Raw genomic sequence first — 26,272 nt, forward strand, 5'->3', positions numbered from 1 at the left:
AGCAGTGACGTATGCCTCCAGGCCTAGGCCTTAACACTGGGGCATACTTCCCCCGTGCTCTCCTGTTTCTTACCAGCTCACATTTAGACACGGTGTTCACCCAAATCAACCACAAAGATGAGGTCCATTCCGTCAGGAGTAGCAGAGCTACTTCTTAGAAGGAATCTGGGTCTTTAACTAACAGCACAGGACAGAGCCACCCACCAATGGGGAATATTCTCCTTACAATGTTACAAGAAAGTAAAAGTAAAAGAAAGTAAAAGAAATAACTGTTCTTTAAGCCACCAAATCATTGGGTTTCTTTGCTATAACAGGTTAGCCTTTTGCTCTAATAGAGTACCAGCGGAAATAAAACATTTCAAACACATGCAATAAAATAGTATGTAGAAAACCAGGTAAATGTCTGATCACATTTATTGTGATAATAAATAAATAAATCACATTTACTGAAATGTGACCCTGTAGGAGAAGTTTAAGTGTAAACGACACAACTACTATTACAGCTCCAAATCTGGAACGATGTATTCTGATAACCTTAGTAGTTGTTAAATTACAAGTTAAACCCTTTGTGAGAATCTACCAAATCTAATTCTTAAAAGCTTTTTTATTCTTAAAGATTTATCTTTTAATTTCAAAATTTTTTGTGAGAAAAATTAAATTTAGTATAAGCGTTTATTATGATTTTACATACATTTTAATGGTACAAAAAACAAACATATAAAAGTCTCATGCTCCTCCTCCAATGTCCTCTCTAGGGAAAGCCAGTACAAAGCTTAGATGTTATAAAATAATAAGGGCGATCAAATTTTAAAGTCAACTCCAGAGAGGTTTTAATTTTGGTTTGTGATACACACCTAAAGTCAAAACCAAGACATATTCCAATAATAAGGCTCAGATAGAGCCTTCATATTGCCTAACTCTAAGAAAAGAAAATTATTTTCTCATAGATGTTAATGACTAGCAATGTGGCCTATTTCCTGTTCTTAAATGCTTCCCAAAATGTCATTATGTGAAACTGGAAAATGTGTGAAAATAGAAGAAAGTTCCTGGAGAACAATTCAATACTTCTCCATTACTTCATTCTACTACAGATGAACTCTAATGTCTACTCCTGTCTGGTCAAAACACTGAAAATTACTCTTCTAGATTTGGAATGTTGGCCTTTTATTAAGTCACAGGTTTCTTTCCAAATCCTGTATGGACACTTATCAGGAAGACGCTCTACTGAACTAAAGAAGAAATTAAAAAGATGAAAACTATTCCCATTTAGTTTTTCAGGGACTTCCCTAACCTGTGACCAAGAATGGAATCTATGATTCCAACTCATGGGTTGTTGGACGCACATATGTTCCTGCATTCAAACATGTGTTTCTATTTAAACTGTTGGAATGTATATATGGCTCCACAAAGGGTGATAAATATTAGCAAATCTTCTAAGAATGAAGGCCCTTTATGACCACATACGCCATGTTTTGATTCAGTTTTTCAAACGTCTCAGTCACACAAAGCTGAACAATCTGCTTTTTACATCTATCCACAAGTTAGAGAACAATGAAGTAAAATCCTTCCACAGGTTGTATCTATCTGTATCTTCACGGCCAACCCAAGGTAGATCTGTGATTTCTGCTAGTTGTCTTTTCTTTTCTTCCCTCATGGCAAGCCTGCCTTAGATAGAGGCAGCGGATTCTGACATGTCCAGGTAATGGTAAGTTGGATATTAACCATTATCAGATAATGCCAAGTAAGGGGTTTCAGGAATAGTACAGAAACATCAACAGATGAGCCTAAAGAGGGGGTGGAAAGCTGTGGTCTGACACATTCAATTTGCCCAGCATAGCATTTTTAAATTTTTAAAATTTAAGTCCCTTTAGGAAAGCCCGCCCATACACATAAGATACTTCATAAGATATTATATCTCACCATGAACCATGAACCCTGCAGATGTCATGTGTGCAAGCCAAATGTCTGAGTGTGAATGTCACAGGAATTCTTCCAAACCCATTTAGCCATCTTACATTTTCTTTGCCCAGAATGCCCTCCCAGACTGAAGCCTACCTCTTCACCGAACTACTACTCTTAAGTACTCAATAAGTCCTTTCTTATCTCCTCAAGCCCCAGTCAAGTGCTTAACCCTCTATGGCCCCACACTCTCCTGCTATTTTTATGACTTTACTGTCGGACACCAGGCTAATTCTTTCAGGCCAAGGACTGCGCCTTGCTCATTTTAGTCTCACTAGTGTGTGGAATACAGTAGGTGGTAAACAAATACTTTCAGAATGAAGAAATGGCAATACAAGTATCGGCTGAAGATATTTGCTTCCATATTCTTGGCAGAGAATCCAGAAAATGATGACACTGACAAAAAAGAAAAACTGTAGATGACACAGAGCAAGAAAATCCAGAGGCTGTAAGGGCCACACCTGGTTACACACAGGTGGTTTCCAAAGGCTGACGACCCTCTACAGCATTATTTAACCTCGTCTATAGTTGCTGCTTTATTTCACTCCAGGACACCGGTATATTTACTGCTGCACACATGCTTTCTGGATCCCAACAACAAAGACACAAATATAGTAAGTCCAAATAAATGAAAGAAGAACATGAACTTGAGTCAATTTCTTGGAAAGGACAGGCATCTTCCCTTACACAAAACACTTATTTTAAAATAGAGCTGACTAGAAACAATCAGTCGCTAATCATAGTTTCTCATATTCATTTTTCAATCAGGGCCACTCCTATTTCCCTTTGCTATATAAGGCTAGCCAGACTGGCTTCAATGAAGTTCAGAACTCTCAGAGGACAGTCAGGGACACGCTGGCCATGGTCACCAATCGTGAGCAAGCAGATCTAAAGGTGCATCTGTCATCGATTATATTACCCCACCCACCGTCACGCTTACCGGAAATGAGGAAAGCTGGGAAAGATTGCCCTCCAGTCCCAGGTCAGGCATGTATGTGGGGAAAGAAGCAACAGGGGGTAGCAGTGAAAGAAGATAATCAGGAGAGCACACCTGAGGCAGCCTTTATTACCTCTTTGCCTCCAAGCAAAAATGTCATTAGAGTTGCTCAGGAGGAGCAAGAAGTTAGAACGGTTACTTCCCAAACAGCATCTCACCCTTCTGCCCTGAGCATCTCCAGCTGTCTCTTCAAAACCTATTCCCCTTCATATGGAAGGGGAGCTTTCAGGGGCCTCGAGTGTAACCACTGAGACACACTGATTTCTCCTCAATTATCACAAAGGCAGGAGTATGAAGCAACTTACCTTCTGAAAAAAGTCTTCCCCACTTTTGCCTTTTCCTTCGGCAGCAGCTGCAAATAAAAATGTATACATTTAAAATAGTTTCTTTTTTTCAACCTATGTATTCAAAAACCTCTCAAGTATCAAGTATGAGAATAAAAAAGTAATAAGCAAGGTGTCATTCTTGCTCTCCCAAAGCTCAGTGCCTGCCTGAACAGGCCTCGTCTGATGCAAAGTCACAAAAAAACAAAAAAAACAAAAAAACAAACAAACAAAAAAACACCAACAAAACTACAAACATTAATTCAATCAAATGTACATCTTTAGATGATTTCACTTTTTTTTTGTCTGAAAGACTCAGGTCTCTCTTTTCACACACAGATGAAAGTAATCTCATCCTTTCATAATTCAGGAACGACATGAACAAATGCAACTACCAATATCATCACCTATGGTGCTCGAAGCACTTCCTATCTGCAACCAGTCCCAGGCATGAGGTTGCCTTTTCAACCGGCGGCTCATCCCACAAGGCCTACACTCTTAGCTCTTTGTTCTGTGCTTTGCAATGAGTATATCATCTACTTGGGTTTCAGCCGCCATCATACCACTTTAATTCACTCCTTAATTCACATTTATAAGAGAGAGACAAAACCACATGAGGATGAAATAGTAATAGTGAGGATCACAGACAACAATAAAACTTCATGTGAGATTAATTAGAAAGTCATTACATTTGAACAATCATTTTTATATCTAAACGGCAGCCTGTAATACAGGAGAAACCCAGGTCTCTGGGTCTCTACATTCAAAAGTCTTACAACTCTGTGAACCTTCTTTTTAATATGTGGAGAGGAGTAAGCAATTTGACTAAAAGGAGAGAGGGGACAAAGAGCCAATAGCATCTGGCTTGCAAAAGCCTCAAACTGCATCTTTCAGAAGGCAAACACCAGGGGCGCCTGGGTGGCTCAGTCAGTTAAGCACCTGACTCTTGATTTTGCTCAAGTCATGATATTAGAGTCGTGAGATTGAGCCTGGTGTTGGGCTCTGCACTGGGCATGCAGCCTGCTTAAGATCCTCTCTCTCCCCGCCCTTCCCCTCCTCCTCCCTGACACCCACCCCAACTCATGCTGTCTTTCTCTCTCAAAAAAAAAAAAAGGGGGGGGGGAAGCAAACACCAAACAGGTTTCAAATTCAGGTGAAGGGTGGAACACTGGTTAACTGGAGAAGCCACCCCCAGGCCAAGACAAGGAAATGAGCTGGAGAAAGAACTCCTGGACAATGAAATCTGAAAGACCATGGTACCCCAAACACTATTGGTCAATACTGCCGAGGGACACTGTGTGTACATGCATATGCGTATGTGTGTCCAGGACACTTATTAAAATTATTAAAGACTCTTCTGTGTCAACTATACCTCAATTTAAGAAAATTATTAATGACCCAAGAAATGTGGCAGGTCATTCTGTTAGGTAAGAAGACTCAAAACTCCTAGGGGCGCCTGGGTGGCACAGCGGTTAATCGTCTGCCTTCGGCTCAGGGCGTGATCCCGGTGTTACCGGATCGAGTCCCACATCAGGCTCTTCCGCTATGAGCCTGCTTCTTCCTCTCCCACTCCCCCTGCTTGTGTTCCCTCTCTCGCTGGCTGTCTCTATCTCTGTTAAATAAATTAATAAAATCTTTTAAAAAAATAAAATAAAATAAAATTGCGAAATATAATGATAAAGAAAAAATTTTAAAAGCAACAAAAGAAGGCAGTAATTTACAAGGAAAACCTAAAAGGCAGAAACTTTCTAAGCCAGAAGGGAGCGGCATCATATATTGAAAGTGCTGAATGGGAAAAATCTGCAGCCAAGTATATTCTATCCAGCAAGGCTGTCACTCAGAATAGTACAGATAGAGAATTTTTCAGACAAAAACTAAAGGAGTTCCTGACACTGCAAGAAATACTAAAGGGTACCCTGTAAATGGAAAGACCAAATGTGACAGTATGAAGAAAGAAAACACAAAACAGTAAAAATGAGTATTTCTGTAAAAAAAAAAAAATTCAGTCAAGGAACTCATAAAAGGATGTAAAATATGACAACATATACCTAAAACATGGGCAGAAGAGGAGTAAAGAATGGTTCAAACTGAAATGCCCATCAATTTCATATAGACCGCTCTATGCAGAACATGTTATATACCAACCTAATGGTAACCACAAATTGAAAATCACTAATATATATGCAAAGAACAAAGAGAAGGAAATCCAAATATATCACTAAGCAAAACCAGAAAAGCAGGAAACAGAGAAAGACAAGAAAGGATCAGAGAAAATCTTCAGAAACAACCACAAAACAAATAATAAAATGGCAATAAACATACATCTATCAAAAACTACTTTGATGGTAAATGGACTAAACGCTCCAACCAAAAGACAGAGGATGACAGAATGGATTAAAAAAACCAAAACCCACCTATACGTTGCCTACAAGAGAATCATTTTAGACCTAACACCTGCAGATGGAAAGTGAGGAAATGAAGAAATATTTATCGTGCAAATAGAGGGCAGAAAAAAGCCAAAATAATGATACTTATATTGGACAAAACAGACTTTAAAACAAACCCTGTAACAAGAGACAAAAAAGGACACTATATAATAATGAAGGGGACAATCCATCAATACAATAACTGTAATATTTATGCATCAACATAGACGCACCCAAACAAATAAAACAATAACAAACATCAAAGAACTAATTGATAATATTATAATAATAGTAGGGGACTTTAACACCCCACTTAAATCAATAGACAGATCATCTAAACAGAAAATCAAGAAAACAATGGCTTTGCATGACACACCAGACCAGATGGATTTAACAGATATATCTGAATATTCCATCCTAAAACAGCAGAATCCACAATCTTTACAAGTGCATATGTAGCATGCTCTAGAATAGATCACATATTAGGCCACAAAACCAACTTCAACAAATGCAAAAAGACTGAAGTCATATCACGCATCTTTTCTGACCAAAAGGCTATGAAAACAGAAGTCAACCATAAGAAAAATCTGGAAAGACCACAAATACGTGGAAGTTAAATAACATGCTACTAACCAATGAATGAGTCAATCAGGAAATAAAAGAAAATAATTTTAAAGTACATGGAGACAAATGAAAATGAAACACAATGGTTCAAAACCTTTGGGATGCAGCAAAAGTGGTTCCAAGAGGTAAGTTTATAGCAATACAGATCTACCTCAAGAAACAACAAAAATCTCAAACAACCTTACACCTAAAGAAAGAACAACAAACAAAGCCTAAAACCAACAAAAGGAAGGAAATAACCAAGACTAGAGCAGGTGGGGCACTGGCTGGCTCAATTGGTTAAGCATCTGACTTCAGCTCAGGTCATAATTCTAGGGTCCTGGGATCAAGCCCAGCATCGGGCTCCCCGCTCAGCGGGGAGTCTACTTCTCCCTCTCCCTCTGCCTCTCCCCCTCGCTCATGCTCTCTCTCTCTCAAATAAAATCTTTAAAAAAAAAAAAAAAGAGACAAGCAGAAATACATGATATAGAAACTTAAAAAACAATAAAAGAGATCAATGAAACCAGGAGCTAGTTTTTTTTTAAAAAATCAAAAAAATTGATAAACCTCTAGCCAGACTTATCAAAAGACAAAGGACTCAAATAAATAAAATCACAAATAAGAGCAGAGAAATAACCAACACCACAGAAAAACAAAAAATCCTAAGAGAACATTATGAAAAACTATATGCCAACAAATTGGACAACCTAAAAGAAATGGGTAAATTCCTAGAAACATATAAACTACCAAAACTGAAACAGGAAGAAATAGAAAATTTGACCAGACCAAAACCAGCAAAGAAACTGAATCAGTAACCAAAAAAAAAAAAAAAAAAAAAATCCCAACAAACAAAAGTCCAGGACCAGATGGCTTCACAGCCAAATTCCACCAAACATTTGGAAAGTTAATATCTATTCTTCCCAAACTATTCCAAAAAAACAGAAAAGGAGCAAAAACTTGCAAATTCACTCTATGAAGCCAGCATTACTCTGATACCAAAACCAGATAAAGACACCACAAAACAAGAGAATTACCATCCAATATCTCTGATGTTCATATATGCAAAAATCCTCACCAAAACTAACAAATCAAATCCAACAATATATTAAAAAAATAATTCGCCACGATCAAGTGGGATTTATTCCTGGGTTGCAAGGGTGGTTCAATATTTGCAAATCAATCAACGTCATATATCACATCAATCAGAGAAATGATAGGAACCATATGATCCTTTCCATAGATGCAGAAAAAGCATTTGATAAAGTACAACATCTATTCATGATAAAAGCCCTCAACAAAGTAAGTTTAGAGGGAACATAACTCAACATAATAAAGGCTGTATATCAAAAACCCACAGGGAACACCATATTCCAAGGGGAAAAACTGAGAGCTTTCCCCCTAAGGTCAGGAACAAGACAAGGATGTCCACTCTCACCATTTTTATTCAACATAGTACTGGAAGTCCTAGCCACAGCAATCAGAAAACAAAAAGAAATAAAAGGCAGCCAAATTAGTAAGAAAGAAGTAAAATTTTCACTATTTGCAGATGACATGATACTATATATAGAAAGCCTGAAAGACTCCACCAAAACCTGCTAGAACTGATAAACAAATTCAGTAAAATAACAGGACACAAAATCAATGTACAGAAATCTGTTACTGTGTATACACTAATAATAAAACCGCAGAAAAAGAAATCAAGAAAACAATCCCATTCACAATTGCACAGAAAATAATAAGATACCTAGGAATAAACCGAACCAAAGAAGTGAAAGACCTGTACTCTGAAAACTGTAAAACACTGATGAAAGAAACTGAAGATGACACAAAGAAATGGGAAGAAATTGCCTGCTCATGCATTGGAAGAACAAATATTGTTAAAATGTCTATACTACCTAAAGCAACCTACACATTTAATGCAATCCCTATCAAAATATGAACAGCATTTTTCACAGAACTAGAACAATTCTAAAATTTGTATGGAACCACAAAAGACACCAAACAAGCAAAGCAATCTTGAAAAAGGAAAGCAAAGCTGGAAGCGTCACAATTCCGGACTTCAAGTTGTATTACAAAGTTGCAGTAATCAAAACAGTATGGTACTGGAACAAAAATAGACACATAGATCAATGTAACAGAATAGAAAACCCAGAAATAAACCCACAACTATATGGTCAATTAATCTTTGACAAAACAGGAAAGAATATTCAATGGGAAAAAGATAGTCTCTTCAACAAATGGTGTTGGGAAACTGGACAGCAACAACCAAAAGAATGAAACTGGACCATTTTTTTATACCACACACAAAAATAAATTCAAAATGGATGAAAGACCTAAATGTAAGTAAGACCTGAAACCATAAAAACCTAGAAGAACGCACAGGCAGTAACTTCTTTGACATCACCTGTCCAACTTTTTTCTAGATAGGTCCCCTGAGGCAAGGGAAATAAAAGCAAAAATAAACTACTGGGACTACATCAAAATAAAAAGCTTCTTCTGCACAGCAAAGGAAACAATTAACAAAACTAAAAGGCAAACTACGGAATGGAAGAACTTCTTTGCAAACAACATATCTTTTGTTTTAAGATTTTATTTATTTATTTGAGAGAAAGAGAGAGAGCACGAGAGCGGGGCAAGGGGCAGAGGGAGAAGCAGACTCCCCGCTGAGCAAGGAGCCCAATGTGGGACTCGATCACAGGACCCCAGGATCATGACCCAAGCCAAAGACAGACGCTTAACCAACTGAGCCACCCAGGCGCCTGCAAACAACATATCCGATAACGGTTAGTATCCAAAGTATATAAAGAACTTACACAATTCAACACTCAAAAAACAAATAATCCAATTTTAAAAATGGGCAGAACACATGAACAGACATTTCTGCAAAGAAGACATCCAGATGGCTAATAGACGAGCATCTACTGCTCATCATCACTCACCATCAAGGAAATACAAATCAAAACTACAATGAGATACCACCTCACACCTGTCAGAATGTCTAAAATCAACAAAACAAGAAACAACAGGTGTTGGCAAGGATGCAGAGAACAGGGAAACCCTCTTGCACTGTTGGTGGGAATGCAAAGTGATACAGCCACTCCAGAAAACAGTGTGGAGTTTCCTCAAAAAAGTTAAAAATAGAAATATCCTACAATCCAGCAATTGCATTACTGGATATTTACCCAAAGAATATAAAAACACTAATTCAAAGGGATACATGCACCCCAATGTCTATAGCAGCATTATTTATAATAGTGAAGTTATGGAAGCAGCCAAGTGTCCATCAACTGATGAGTGGGTAAAGATGATGTGGAATATATATGCAAGGGAATATTATTCAGTCATTAAAAAGAATGAAATCTCAGGGCGCCTGGGTGGCTCAGTCAGTTAAGCATCTGCCTTCGGCTCAGATCACGATCTCAGGGTCCAGGGATCAAGCCCCCCATCAGGCTTCCTGCTCAGCAGGGGATCTGCTTCCCCCCCCCCAACCCTACTCGTGTGCTCTCTCTCTCTCTTGCTCACACTCTCTCTCAAATAAATAAAGTCTTCAAAAAAAAAAAAAAAGAACTCTTGCCATTTGCAACAATATGGATGGAGCTAGAGTGTATTATGCTAAGTGAAACAAGTCTGTCAGAGAAAGACAAATACTATGATTTCACTCATACATGGAATTTAAGAAACAAAAAAAAAGCAAAGGGGGAAAAAGGAGAGAGAGACAAATCAAGAAACAGACTCAACTATAGAGAACAAACTGATGGTTACCAGAGGGGAGGTGGGTGGGGTTTGGGTGAAATAGGTGATGGGGATTAAGGAGCACACTCATGATGAGCACAGAGTAACATAAGAAATTGAATCACTATACTGTACAACTGAAACTAATATAATACTGTATGTTAACTGGAATTAAAATAAAAACTCACCCAAAAAATCCCCATGTTCAAAAATGGAATAAACTATTTTTTAAGTAGACTGTGAGACAGGATGTACAGAATTATCTCAGTTCTGTATATAAGAATGTATGCATAGGGGCGCCTGGGTGGCTCAGTCAGTTAAACGTCTGCCTTCAGCTCAGGTCATGATCCCAGGGTCCGGGATCGAGCCCCACATTGGGCTCTCTGCTCAGCAGGGTGCCTGCCTCTCCCTCTCCCTGTACCCCTCCCCCTCCTTGTGCTCTCTCTGTCAAATAAATAAATAAATAGAATCTTAAAAAAAAATGAATGTATGCATATACATAGGATGTATATGCTAGGGGAAAAAAGACTTAACGGATAAAATAAACATCAAAATATTAACAATTGTTATTTGAGTGGTGGAATTACTGGGTCATTCATCACTTTCTCCTTTGTATTTTTCAGAATGCCTTTAAATAGCTTAAATTTCTTTTTAATTATAAAAGGAAATCAGGTAACATATTTGAAATCCTTCTTCCTGTTTGAGAGTGAACCAAGGTTGTACTGGTTTGTCACAGCATCATTTTCAGCCCACAAGGTATAAAGCAATCTGGCAAAAGTGTGAAGGTCAAATGTGGATCTAAGCTACCTAAGGGACGGAATGCCTGTGGCAATATCAGACGTGAATAATGGACAACGAAATCATACCAAGCATAGAATATCATAGGCCTTAATTAACCGAGCACTTTCTAAAATGAAATATTGATTCTGTACAACTCTCATGGAGGAGTTCTAACAACTTATGCCCACAGTAGGAAACTTCACAGCTGAAAACACTAAGTCCAATATTTGCAAAACCTCTGTGATTCACAACGAACTATAGTAGCTAGCCTCAAGACAGAAAGAGACACTCTAAGATACATGAACCAAAAAGAGAAAATTTTATGTATACATTTCTTATTATAGACTGCTTACAAGAGGGCCACTTTTCCTGGAAAGTCACATCCAATGAAACATAAAATAAAACAGATAACACCTCATTAATTTACCACATTCTAAACTGGCTCAACAGCTAAGAGGATGAGAGCAAGAAGATGGATCGTCTATTACAATTTGGGTCAAGAGCATGAGCCATTAACTGAACTACACCAATAATCCAAGACATCCTGTGAGATATTTTTTTTTTATTTCATTTCCCACCAAATTTCCAACCAAAATAACAGGAATGACAAAATTTGTGCTGGGGGTGGGGGAGCAGTCCTAATCTATTTTAACAATGGGGACTTCTCTGCCTGTTCATGGTTTATATCTATTAACCCCAACAATTAAGCCCTCTGCAAAATTCCACTAATCAAAATGCAGATTGCAGGGGATTCTTTTACGTGTCGAATCTCTCAGGGCAGTAAAGCTCTGCCATTATTCCAGCGCTGGGGACAACTTAAGACAGTGGTGGCCTTGCCACACTCAAGGCCCCCCAGCAGCCTCAAGCAAAGGCCAACATTCTCTAGTCTACCGGCTTTTAGTTTCACAAAGCATCTGCTGCTATCGAATGTAGGAAAACAAATATTCAGAAAAATCTGAGAACATCTAAATTACATTATTCATTGCTTCAAACAACGTTTAACTTGAACTCTTCAAGCAACCCTGGCTAAGAGTTTACTCAGACTTCAAATTTATTGACCTGACAGTGAAGACTTCCTTGTGGACTGATGACCCTAACATACGTCAATGTACTTTCAGTCCAACTGTTAAACAGAAACTTTGCTCATGTCAAATGTTTAGCCTTTAGGGCCTATTTCTTCTTACATAAGCAATTCCTGAAGCACCATTTAGTCTGGCCTAGGTCATAAACACTATTTGACAATTTTGAGTATTTACATAGTACTAGTGTTTTTTTTTTTTAAATCAATAGTCTTCTAGCTTTATCAAAAGCTAAAGTATGTTCATGGCCTTTACACAGTTTAATGGAATTATCATACACCACAATGAGCTATGCTGGTCTTCCCAGAGAGCTGCACTGTCCAAAACAAGGGCCACTGACCACTTGTGGCTAGTGAGCATTTCAAATATGGCTCGTCCAAATCCAGATATACTGTTAAAAGTCATAAACACACTGGATTTCCAAGACTTAGTACAGAAAAAAGTAAAAATCTCAGTAATCTTTGGATATATGTTGAAACGATACCATTTTTACATATGGGGTTAAAGAATACTGTTATTAAAATTAATCTCAACTGTTTTGTTTCTTTTTCATGTGGTTATAAAATTTTAAGTTACATTTGTGGTTCACATTATATTTCCATTATACAGTGCTACTGTAATAACTTACATAACTGTTACCCAAAGGAGACTGAAAAAGATTCAAGTAGAGAGCATCACGACAGGCTACAAAGGACTGAAAGCAAGGAGTATTTCCAAATAGTGGGCATCAGCAGCTTGAAATCCAAGCTGTACCTGTCTTAACCTCCTGGAAACATTTTGTGGAAGGAAGGAAAATGTTGGTTAGTATGTTGGAGGGTTCGTGAGAGGGTTTAAGAATTAGAGTAGTTTCTGAATAAAATATATGACATTAATAACCACTTCCTTAATATCTAGCTTTGGCCCAACCCAAAACCATGAAACTCTTTAAGAGTTTATGTAGATGGTTATTTAATGGAATGAAGTTTATACTTCTTTTGTGTTTGTAATAACATGGCAATGGGGCAAGCCAACTTGTTTTAAATCAGAACCAAATGTGTTCCAGGCATGCTTACAATTCAGGTTATGTGCAAAAATCTATGAAAGGGCAGTGTGTTTCCCTATTCTCTTCACCGAATGTGTGAAGGGGTACAAGGGCACAAAGATATGCTTGCTTTCATCAAGGCTACTCAAATTCTTCCAAAACACTCATTTATTGATTCATTTAAACAAAACTTATTTAGCACCTGAGGCATATAAAGAGGAGATAAAAACTGTGGAGTCAGAGAAACCTGGGTTCAACTCTAGGTCTGCCAATTCACTAAGGGTGTAACCCCAAGCATGTGACTTAGCCTCTCTAAGGCTCTGTTTTCACCTCAAAAATATGTAAATAAGCACTCTATAAGCATTTAATAAATGGAAGCCATCAACCTTGACCTCAAAGAACTTACAGTCTTACTCAACTATAAATTCTCGAGGTCAGTAATAAAAATGACAAGACTCTAAAAGGTTAAACATTATTTAAGAGTCACAGATAAAAGGAACTCAAAGAATAAACATGGTAGGGAGCTTCTGAGCTGATCCCTTACCATGGGAAAGGACTGAGACATGGGAGATAGGGAAAGTGAATTCTGGGCAGAGAGAATGCTGTGAATACCCACATCTGTTCGTCCACTAGATTTCCCTTTATATGACTCAAAGCAATTAAACAGCACCTATTCCTAGAAGGGGCCATAGGTCGGGACAGGAGAGAGAAAGGGAAGCTCCCCATTGACAGGCCGCATGAATACCTCAAGTTGGCTCACACTGATTCTTTACCAGGGGAAGCACCACACCTCAGAGGAGTGTTTGGAAATACGTGAGGTGATGTTGTCATCACAGGATGGCAGCTGGGTACAATGGTGCAGACATTTAGTGTCTAGGGCGGGGAAAACCACAGAGTCTAGCTCAATAAAGAACTGCCCCACCCATCAAACCAATATCACTAATTAAGAATTACTGGTAGGATATTTCTTTTAGGAATATCCTTTCTTCATGTAATGATCTTCCAAACAATACATATCTATGCTACTTCTACAGTCAGGGAACTACCAAATGGACAGTTGATCTTTCCATACTTTTTCAGGTCGCCAAAAAATTTAACTAGATCACAAAATTTAATTTTTAATTGGACACTTCCAGTAGCTCAAATAAGACAGGTCTGCTTAAATAAACATACCAACTGGGTAAGAGTTATCTAATACTCCAATGAACTACAGGCATACCAACTTGAAGACACACTGCGGGAGAGGGATGCTCATGAAAAAAAATCATCTTCTTGGGCCCACCCACAGATCCCACCACATCTTAGTCTTTGAGGGAGCCCAGGAACCTGCATTCGTGTAAACATACCAGATAATTCTTACACACAGAAGTCTCAAGCACTGTGTCATCACTGGAATCACTGGTGACACTGTTACTTTTTATTTCCAAAATTTCAGTCAGGTTGGCTTCCTAAAACCCCAGCCAGTGGCCCAAAACCACCTATTACACATTTCACCTTCACCCCAGAACCACAGAGAAATACAATTATTTTGAGGCAGGTAAAATGTTTAAATACGACAACATAACTAATGTAACATTGTGTGTCAACTATACATACATATGTACATAACTAAATATGACAACATAAATCATCATAGGCATTAAAGTCATGCCTGTGCTCTGGGTATTTTGCATAATTCATTACAACCCAGAAAAGCTGCTTTTCAGGGCAGAACTAAAGGATAATAGAAGCAGTAATGACTCACCTTTTATCATTAAAACTGTTTCCAGCCCTTTCTAAACTTGCTCTTCTCAAGGCCTATTGAGCCAAGACTGCCTCACACTGCCATTTCATTAGAATAGGTGTGAAGTGGGGCGCCTGGGTGGCTCAGCCAGTTAAGCGTCTGCCTTTGGCTCAAGTCATGATCTCAAGAGTCCTGGGATCGAACCCCTGGTCAGTGAGGAAGTCTGCTTCTTCCTCTCCCTCTGTGCATCCCCCTGCTTGTGCTCTCTCTTGCTTTCTCTCTCTCTCAAATAAACAAATAAAATCTTTAAAAAAAAGAAGAAGAAGAAGAAGAAGAGGTATGAAGTGCTAAGATAATCAGCAGATGCCCGGTGGTCCTGAAAGACTTACTTCTTCACTCAAGAGGAGCACGTCTACGATCTGCAGGTTTAAGGAATGAGTTCTAACATGCAAAAGAAAGGCAGCAAAGGTATTCATTCAGAGGGGATCTGACCATTAGGTCCTGTTCCATAGCTACCTGCACAATTCAACCTTCTGCAAAATGTTCTGCATAACCAAGTTACTACAGATCAAGGCAACCTCATTCAGAAGGTCTAGGAAACATTTAAGGGATCTCTTATTTCTTAAACTCAGCAGTTTGCTGCTGATAAATTACAAGTCTCCTTTTAGGAAATTAAGCAGATCCCCTCCTCTCAAGACATTTAGTTTGAAAGGAAGATATATTCTTGGAGGGCTAAGCCATCAATTCTCATCTCTGAAAAGAATCATTTGTTTTTGTTAAAGCTGATCAAAATCTAACATCTGATTATAATTTATTCCATTTAAAGTCCTTGGTTTGTTAACATGAATTCGTTTTTCATCAGTAGGCAGAATCCGCCTTTAAATGTGGTTTTCATCTCAAACAATGCTTGAAGAATAATTTTAAGGTAATAGTCTTTGGCCTAGGATAAAAGTTATAACAGATACTATTTCCTCAATTTCCTTTCATAAAATAAGTGTGTATATTTATGATGCAAACACAGTGGTCATATTCTAAGCCATAGCTTTATTCTTATTCCCAGAATTTTAGCTTTGGTTAAGGAGTCACATTCTATCTCAATTAAAATAAATCTGCTATAACAGCATAGTGGGCCTGTATGCATTCATTTTCTTAAACAATTCTATCTTCGTTTACTTTGGAAAGTTTAAAGTCATTTTTCTTAAGTTCAAGAAACCAAAATGTCTTAGACCTAGATTATTCACCACTCTCAAAATATTCAAGCCTTTCTAAAAAGGTAATGACAGTTGGCAACGCTCTATCAAGTTCTGGATGTGCATGCTTGAGGCACCTATCCTCAAATATACAGTGTAAAAACTCTCTAGAACATCTTCCTGATTTTGCTAAACCAGTTTAATTTCAGAAAGGTTTGAAAAAAAATTCTGGCCCTTTAATGGGTCAGGTAGACTACGTGAATCCATCCTTTTTAAAATGGTGTATTTTTCCAGAGAATACAAAGATTTTATCTCAGCTAAATATATAATTAATATAATTATACTATAATAACCCTGAAATTCAGTAATACCATAAGCACCAATAAAGCTGTTGTGACTATACAGTGGTGGTGTAAATTCATGCAATCATTTTAAAAAACAATTTGGTTTATGTAAAGAGTAGCTATCACTTCCAAGTAGTTCCCAATAATTCTATTTCTAGGAGCCTAGGTCCTAAAAATATAATCCAAATCATAAGAGGAAAAACTACTGGCACAAACATGTTCATTTTCATAATACTTGTAATAAGCAAAACATGGAAAAAGCAATACAAGAATTAAGAAAATTTAGATATAGACACTTATTCAAACATTTTAAGGTTATTTTAAAAGATGGTTTTGCTGATTTGCAAAAACTGATGCAGTGTTAAAAATGAATACAGTAAACATGCGGTCAAAAAAAGAAAAAAGCAGGTCATAAAAGTCTATGTGTGATATGATTGTAAATATTATCCTTTAAATACAGACATAAAACTAGGGACATTAATCAGAAGGCCAAAATGTATATGCCAGGAAAGAGTATTATTAGATTATAATATACCTTATCTTATCTTTATTTCCCAAATTTTCTTGGGGTATAGCTATAGTACTCTGAAAAGAGCCCAAAAAACTGTAGACACATACATATGTAAAAGTAAAGAGTACTTAAGAATTTTTACCATAAGTCATGGTTTGTCTCCCCCTCTGATTCCCCCCTCTTCGTTTTTCCCTTCTTTCAAACTGAGGGTTTTTAGAGAGGAGGGGGTATGGGGGGACAGGTTAGCACAGTGATGGGTATTAAGGAGAACCCGTATTGCATGAAGCACTGGGTATTATCCGCAAACAATGAATCATGGAACACTACATCAAAAACTAATGATGTACTGTATGGTGACTAACATAATAAAAAAAAATTTTTTTTAAACAAACACCTTTATTTGAAAAAAAAATGAATTTTTACCATAAGTCAAATCATTTTTTAAAGTATCTATTTGTGAGAAAATACTCTATGAATCTGTGTTTACTCATATATCTAATTAAACTCAGTAAATTGATTTCTAAAGGACACTTTAAGACTAACAAAGTCAAAGTGAATGTACAAAATAGTACTTCTTGCCCAAGTTCTTCAATTGTCTATCCACGCTAGAATGCTTGCCTTCTAGTAGGTCCTGCCAAGCTTCTCCCACCACACTGACAGACAGCCTGTCTCCTCACTCCGTGGCCCTGAATCCACACAAACTCTCCCCATGTACAATGCAGTCAGCTTAACTGTACCTACTCAGTGGTTATAAACAGAACACTACAGCCGGGGGGCTTCCAAACAAGCACCTTTTACAAGCACAATCACAAGCCAACAAAAATGATTTTGAAAAATGGGGTGCTATATTACATGCTTATTATAACAGCAAGGACTGGGAGTCAACTTCTCAAAATAGATGCTGCTGTGCGAACCATGAGAAATGCCCCTCACATTCATATACAGAGATGAGTGCAAAGGGAACAGCAAAAAGTTCAGTGCCAGCAATTAGGAAAGAATAACTCGAGCTTTAGTGGATGCATCTTAAAGCAATTCTTGAGCAATCTCTGCCCAAAGAACTTCAGAAATGTAATAAACCACAAAAAAAACAAAAAAAAACAAAAAACAGTGAAGTGTGGTGTTCCCTCCCATCCCTCTTACATTAGATCTTGTGAAAGACAACCTAAATTGCATTTGTTAGAGCAAGAGTGTTATTGGGTGGCTATAATCAGGTAAAAATATTTCCATAAGAAAAAAAATGTATCCCTTCTCCATCACCCTCCAGTCCTGGAAATGGGTAGAAACTGGCCTCAGAATTTTTAAATGGAGATACTCCTCGATCAAGCAATCTACATGGATCTGATGCCGTGTCCAACCCTTTTCCAAGTGCAAACGAGGGGAGGGAGTGAGGGAGAGGACAGGTACTTAAAATTTAGGGACACTTGGGTGGCTCAGTCGGTTAAGCATCCGACTCGATTTCAGCTCAGGTCTAGATCTCAGGGTGGTGAGATTGAGCCCCATGTCAGGCTCCACGCTGAGCATGGAGCCTGCTTAAGATTTTCTCTCTCTCCCTCTGCGCCCCGCCACGTGTCTCTCTCTCTCTAAAGAAAAAAAGAAAGAAAAAAGAAAAAAAGAAAATTCAGAAGGTTTTTCTTTTTAATTATTTGAAGGACTTAAAACAACATCAGGGCAGACTATTCTTTACAACTATTATTTCAGAATCTGTCTCCAACATTCTCCACAGCCCCTCCACCCACAAAAGGAAAAAAAAAACTGACAAGGGCAAAGGAGAGGGCAAAGAATATTACCCCAATTTCAACCAAAACTAATATTCAGCCACATATGTAATATTGCATGTATTTCTTATCACAACACCTAAAGAAAGGACTGTGTCCAGACAAGAGCAATTAATACAATGAGATATTTATTAGAGGGTATTTTTCCTTTAAAAATTTTTTCTGTGAAAAATTTCATTTTAGGAAGGATAAGTTGAAGATACCATAAAATCACACTTAAAAAATTATAAAGGGTATGGAGAGAATACAAAGGTTTGTCAGAGTCTGGGAAATATAGTCTAGAAAAATAATACCACCCCACACGGAGAAACATTACTAAGTCCTACTTTATACGTGGTGAGTAAACCTATGAAACTTGGTAGCAGAGGCTAGAAACAGAACTGAATACAAGAAGATTTCAGAGCAATTCATTCACTCCACAATCCAGAGGCAATGTGTTGGGAAAGCTGGCTGTCTGCGGGGTCAAAGAGCACCCACCTCAACTCCTGAGGACACAGCAGCATTCCTAAACAACTCCTGAAGCCTAATATTCAGGACACCTGGGAAAGAGCTTCCTGCTGCATCTTACAACCTCCCCACCAGTTAGGCCACATTTCCCACACTTTCCACCATGCGCCAGGTCAAATGAATCCGCTTTCAGTTGCCACCAAGGGAAGAGGCCCCAAGTCACAGCCACACTGGACTGAGTCCTTGGCAATTCTTCCCTTACAGCCCAACAGCATGAAAGCAATGTGGAAGAGCACTGGTGTGTGGGGCACCTTTGGAATACAGGAAGGGAAGCAGATGCGGAGCTGACAAACGCAAAGCCAGGTGTGACGGTGAAGGGATATTTCCCAAAACTGGGGAGTGTCCATTTAGATCTTTGAGGATAGGAACAAGTGCACTAGTAGAAAGGACAAGCAGAGCAGGACAGGCAAGCCCATCGTAAAGCAGAGCGAGCACTTGTGGTCAAAGATCAGTTTCTCTAAAGCAAAATACTTCCCGCTCATTCCAAAACGGGCATATTATATTCTACACTTTTGTGCCATTTTATTTTATTTCTGTGGCTCATTTGCCAGACAGCTGTTTGTTTTTTTAATAGATGATCTAAAGAACATGTAAGACGACAACAAGGGACTGAGAATAATGAAAAAGAATCTTAAAACGTCAGGTAAGTGGAATCACTTTTACTAGAGAAACTTGGAGTACTTTTGGCTAAGCTTTGGGGTTTTACACTGAAAGAATTTTTTTAAATTCTATTATAATTCCCAAGCTTCTTGCTTTCAAATAAGAGGGAAATGCCCTCACTTCCCAAAGCATCCATCTTTACCAGAAATTCAAGTACTGTCCTGCCTCAATGCACACTCCATTTCTTGGCAGTAACTGGAACTGAAAACCCAACATTCTTTAAGGAGAAATTTTAAGAGATGCTCTAAAACAGGGAGAGATTTGTTTTTAATAGACTTCCTTATAATGAGTTATTTCATAGATAGAGACCTCTAGGACGACACCCAAGGACCAAAAGACAAAACTCCTTAGCACAAGCGGGCCATTTACATCCCTGATCCAGTCAGAGATGTCACAAGTCCTGCTGCCAGCCAAGGCCAGACCTGATCATCGCTAGGGCAAGGGATCAGCACTTCATGCTTAGTCAGTAGCTCTGCTGATTTTGGAAATCCTATGTATAAAAGATGGATTTCTCCTTGGTAAAAAAAAAAAAAAAAAACAAAACAAAACAAAACAAAAAAAGCCCAAATCCTCAAGAGGTGTTTTCTGCTCTACACTCAATTCTCTGACCGTAAAGTTAATAGGAACAGAAGAGCATATCATCCATAATCCCATGGACTGATGGTTGCCTCTTGTTAATTCCATGTGAATAAACTGACCTTTAGGTTTTCTGGAAATAATTACAAATGGGGGGATGCGAACAAAAGCTGTATATGATGTAGTAACTAGTATTCTCTAGTAGTTCTGCTAGCTGAACAACTCTGAGCAAAATGACTTAACTTCTCTGTATCTCATATTCCTTTTTTGTGAAATGAGAGTAAAAATAGTTCTTACATCTTTTATTGGATTCCCCCAAAGGTAGACTCTGTGACAAGTACTTGAGTAAAAGTAATTTAACTTAGAAGATGATCCAAGGGTTGCAAATAGGGAGGTTTGGGAAAGAAAGCAAAGAGGGAAGTTTGTACAGATGTCTGAGTGGGGTCCCTTTGTGGGACTTGGGGCCCATTCTCCAGGGACCTGTCAGAGACTGCAGGGAGATCCTCAGAGCTGTCCCCTGGAGGGGCTCAGAGGCTGGTATTCACCCACCAATTCTAATGCATCACTGTCTGTGGGCAGCGTCTGCTGAGGGAATGCCTTTGGCCACAGATACCCTTGGATAGGAGTCACAGGGGATAGGGGTGTAACTCCTGAACTGGTTGTATCACTGAGAGTCCAGCCTCCCAGAAAAACCCTCAGTCTCGGGCAAACCAGGAGAGTTGGTCATCCTTACCCAGTGCTTGAGCGGCAACAGGTGTGGGCAGGGCCAGCTCTGCTCTGCCACTTGATGTTGTGGGGATCAAATGAGCACTTGCAGAGCACTTAGCATGGGACACAGCACTCAGTGAGGATGTTAGCTCTTTTGGCATATTCCAAGCAACATAAGAATCATGAGATCTTCTCTAGCCCCACAGGAAACACACAGTGCCTATGCCACACTGTGCCTGACAGGTATCTTGCCCTCTGAAGCCTGGGTCCACTGGAGGGTTCAACTGCCCAGCCCTGCCTACTTAAATGACTTACTTAAATGAATGCCACAAATGAGAGCCTCTGATACAAGAAATGCCTTTCTTACCTGCTCTGTCACTGACACAGAGTGGAGAATCTCAGCTTGAAATTCAAGTCAGACATAAAAAAGAACTGAAAATGTTAAAACCAGAAGCAGATTTCCTAGTCCACCTCCACATCACTGACACTCCCCTCTCTCCTGCAAAAGAAGTAACCGGTGCACAAGAGGGCCCTAAACTCTGCAGGACGCAAGACACGCTCATGCACTGCCGGGACCTTTGGCTCCCACAAGCTGTGCCAAGAGCCAGCTGCATCTATTCCCAAATACATCTGTCAAATTATCCCAAAAATTATCCCCAATCAGCCCCCCATATTCAGAAAAGACCTTGGCCCTATAACAAAAAGAGTGAGTGTGTGTGTGTGTGTGTGTGTGTGTGTGTGTGTGTGTGTGTATTGTATGTATATTGAATGAATTATATATATATTTTTAAGGGGATAACAAAATATTTATAGTATTTGTTTATGATTCCCCAATTGTTCCCAGTTTATTTGGTTTCAATCACACTGGAAAAGCACTTCTACTCTCCACAACTCCTTCTGCAGTATATATGGGATAGCTAGTATGTCTGTTCTAAGGTATCTTCTCAAACAATCTATGTGAGACCCTCTCTGAAAATGGCAGAGACACCAAACCCTAGGTCCCTTCCTGACTAGTTATTAATGAAACAGAAAGAACTACTTTCCATGATACACAGAAAATATAAACCATCCTATCAATTACTGCTAACCTTAAACACACCTCCGATTACTCAAAAGCCAGGAGCTTAATGAGGCTCTGGCTCTTGGTCAGCATGAACTGGAGCTTCTCAGCCACCTAAAACCCATTTACATTAGTCTCACAGTTTATCATACAAACTAACACTTCCACACACTGCAACTGTGAATCATAACCACATCAAAAACGTTTATGACACAGGGGAGTAAAACTGGCAAGTGAAAGTTCAAAACCCACAAGGCAGAAAGGAATATTAAATGGCACTGCCATCTCCTTCCACTAACTTCGTGGTACAAGCTTTAAACAAAACCATAAACTAACACAAATAAATTGCTAAGAACAGTCTTTTTCATAAGAATTTCAATTCATTTTTGAGCTTTATTACACTCAAGTTTTTGTGAAAATTCCTACATTAGAAAATACCTACATATGTATTACTGACTTAAAATTTTGAAAATGAAAAATATTTTTCTTTTCTCTGAAGCTCCTGTGCACTAAACTCATGGAACTTTACAAGTGGGTAGCTGTCATGTACACTTGCAATTATATTGTTTGAGAAAATTCAATTCTGCTCAATAAGGCAGGAAATTCTGCTCAGCAACAAAGGAAAATAAATGGATAGATGAAACTCATCAGGTGTGTTTAAGACAGATAAGTAATGAGATGTGATAAAGTGTGAACACAGAAAGGGATGAAAGAACCAAAACGCACATAAAATTCATGAGGCACTAAATATACAAGAGGCACCTAATATTCATAAGGCAATAAATATGCATGAGGCACCTGTTGCACTAAATATTCATGATGCACAAATTATACATGGGACATGTGGCAATCTGTATTCATGAGGTCTTAATTAGGCCACCCGGGGTAACATCCACTCTCTTTCCCCACACAAAACACACAACTAAAACTCATAGTTGTCAACAGCCCAACCGGCAGACCCCTGTGTCTCTTCCACAGAGAACAAGGGGGCAAATCAGACCAGATAAGACCTAGTTTTCAAGTTAATGATAGTGGTTGATGCCCAATTCCTGAATCACCTCAATTCAGTGAGCTCATTGATTTACACACATACACAAATAAATGTATTTCCCAAGGATATACAAATGTTTATATACTTTGTGCTGTACATGTGCTTGCATGTGAGTGTGCATGGTGCGTGTGCAAGTATGGTGCATGTGTATAGCATGTATATAGTGCATTGTATGTGTGTGTCTATATCTACTATACACCATGTGAGGATAGGAAATCTATGCAGGTCTTACTGGCACTGTATTCTGGGCACCTAACAACAGTGTCTGACACAAAGAAAGTACTTAGCAAATATTTATAGCACTAACTGCTTGTCAGTAAGGAATCACGAAGAACATTCAACTGTAGAGCTTGAATTCACCCAGATGGGAACTGGATCTTAATTATTTTTTTACCCATCTATCCTCCAATGTATGACAATATCTGAAATGTAGCAGACATATAATTCACATTAAATGGATGGATGGATGGATGGATGGATGGATGGATGGATGGATGGATGGATGAATAAATGGGCTAAGAAACCAAGAATCAAATAAGTGGCATTTTCTAGTTATTCTACTTAAAATGGATTTATAATCTTCAGAGAAAATTACATATGACTACTTTTTTACTACTAGCATGTAGAAACATCATTACCCAGCTGTAGAAAATTTTAAATAAGGTGGGGATATCTCTTTAATGATAAAGATTAACTAGAAGAAAACAAGCAAAATTAGTATTAGCAACATTGTGTATTTTGTGTGTAGCTTACCAACCCCTATGTTTCAGAACAAAAGTTGTGCGTTTCTTAAAATGCAGTTAACAACCCATCTTGGGGCGCCTGGGTGGCACAGCGGTTAAGCGTCTGCCTTCGGCTCAGGGCGTGATCCCGGCATTCTGGGATCGAGCCCCACATCAGGCTCCTCTGCTGGGAGCCTGCTTCTTCCTCTCCCACTCCCCCTGCTTGTGTTCCCTCTCTCGCTGGCTGTCTCTATCTCTGTCGAATAAATAAATAAAATCTTTAAAAAAAAAAAAAAAAACCCATCTTAACCACTTCTCTGGAAGTACATCATTACCTGTCACACTGGGAGAATAATACCTACACTACTAGAATTTTTATAATTAAATGAATTAATGAGTTCATTATTGGAAAAACTGAATCATAGCTGATTTTTTAAAAATTTTATTTTAAAATGACCATACAAAGAGTTGTGTCATAGTCCTGGATAGGAACAGACCACACAGACTACCCAAACCTTACTTGCCAATGAAAAACACTCTTCAAAACCAAAGGAAAAAACAGCAATACTACAATGTTATCACAATTACTCCAGCCTATTAAATATCACAAATTACTGACCTGGGGCACAGAGCATTGTCAACCGAATTCCACTTTCATACTCTACCTCTGTAACTTCCCATTATCACATGCTAAGTACAACTGTAAATTAGAGATCTAGAAGGAAAGAAATTAATAACTATCAGGTGAGGCTGTACAATGACTAGTTTTATTTATTCTAATTTTTATTAATGGAGAACAGAAACACAATCATTAATAAGTCTATAACCTGCTTGTTAGCCTTTTTCAAACTATTCTGTGCTCATGTATTTAAAAAAAAAGGTTTTATACCCACTTTGTTAGTCACTGTGCTAAGAAAACACTGAAACAGCCTAGCTAACGTCCCAATTTGCCCAGGAGTTTCCCAGTTTTAGCACTGAACATTCCATGTCTTCAGAATCCCCTCACTCCTAAATAAACTGGAACAGCTGGTCACCCTACACTGAGAAATAAATGAAGAGAAAAGAAGAAACAGGTATGGTCCTTATATTCATGAACCATACTGCCCAACGATGGAAAGAGAAATTAATTAGCAATCACAAAGAGAAATCATGAAATAGCATCACAGCAATGATCCTCATATCCTAGAATTAAGGCTAAAGCCCAGAGCTAAGTACACACAATACGTGTTCATAGAGTAAGCCATGGAGCACAGGTAAGGGGAAGCCACCTCCTCCCAGAGTTTACTAAGACACACCAGCCTGGCCCTAAGTCCACCACGCATTATCCCACCCAAACTCTAGTCAATACAAAAAGGGGACTGACACAGAGGACGGACACCTTTTGAGAAGAATGGAAGTCATGGGGGAAGAGGTTATTTCTTCCCCTTCCTGATTTGGAAATAGAAAAGGTAAAATGAATAGGATTGATTCTTAAACACTGAAATGGAAAGAGCTATAACATTTGGTTGACTTATCATTAAGGAATACGGTATATTCTACATCACAGAAAACAGAATTTCAATATAGCTCAGTTAAGGACAATTACTGAAAGGAGTGGCTCAGATGGTTAAGTGTCTGCCTTTGGGCTCAGGTCGTGGTCTCCAGGTCCTGGGATCAAGCCCCACACTGATCAAGTCCCCGCTGAGCGGGGAGTCTCCTTCTCCCTCTCCCTCTGCCTCTCCCCCTGTTTGTGCTCTCTTTCTCTCAAATGAATAAATACAAAATCTTGAAGAAAAAAAAAAGAATTACTAAAAAAGCATGTGTGTATGAGCACAGGTGTGCAGTTATGAATATGACAGTTTCACCTTCGCGCTCAGAACAGAAATACTCAACTAACTCCATAAAACTGTTACAATCACAAACTATGGCAAGAGTTATGAAGAAAACGTACAGACAACTTGACAGCATTCAGCTGGGGTCCTTTTGCAGGCCAACTAGCAAAAGGAAGACCTCCCTGAGAAGTGCATGGATCAAAACATAAAGAATGAGTGTAAGTACAGAGAGCAAGGTGCTGGGAGATGAGGGGACTCCTTGGCGGACAGAAGAGCCCATTCAGAGCCCCTGAGGCAGCCTAGAAACTGGAAGAAGGGCAACAGAGAATGGCAGGATAAGGAATAAGGCGTAGAACCCTGAGGCCCCAACAGGGATTTTTTTTTTTATCCCAAAATTTTAAGAGAAATGACACTAGTATATTTGCATTTTTAAAAGATCTCTGTAGCTAAAGTATGGAGAACATCTGAAGAAGGTCAAAAGAACATATGTTGTACACCTTTAAAAAACCACACTGTACCACCTAAATATATACAATTTTTATGTTTCAATAATACCTCAGTAAAGCCTAAGGGGGGGGACAGGGGGAGAGAATCTCCTGGGAGACCAGTTAGAAAGTTCCTACACATCTTAGTATAGGTGTGGCAGAAACAGATGTCTTTGATTTGAAAACTATCTTGGAAGCAAAATCCACCAAAGTTATGATAGATTGTATA

The 26,272-nt window shown here is 38.6% G+C and overlaps 1 protein-coding gene across 3 annotated transcripts in view; it reads right to left on the bottom strand.

Annotated features, from left to right (window-relative positions):
- The window catches only part of BICC1 (BicC family RNA binding protein 1), a 268,534-nt gene that overhangs the window by 169,033 nt on the left and 73,229 nt on the right, over nt 1-26,272 (bottom strand). For all 3 annotated transcript variants that reach the window (XM_040623916.1, XM_008696275.2, XM_040623917.1), the window contains exon 2: nt 3,262-3,308. In XM_040623916.1, the coding sequence (XP_040479850.1) occupies nt 3,262-3,308 (47 nt within the window). The remainder of the gene's footprint in view (nt 1-3,261; nt 3,309-26,272) is intronic.

The sequence above is a fragment of the Ursus maritimus genome, unplaced genomic scaffold, assembly GCF_017311325.1.
Source record: "Ursus maritimus isolate PB19 unplaced genomic scaffold, ASM1731132v1 scaffold_7, whole genome shotgun sequence".
NCBI lineage: Eukaryota > Metazoa > Chordata > Mammalia > Carnivora > Ursidae > Ursus > Ursus maritimus.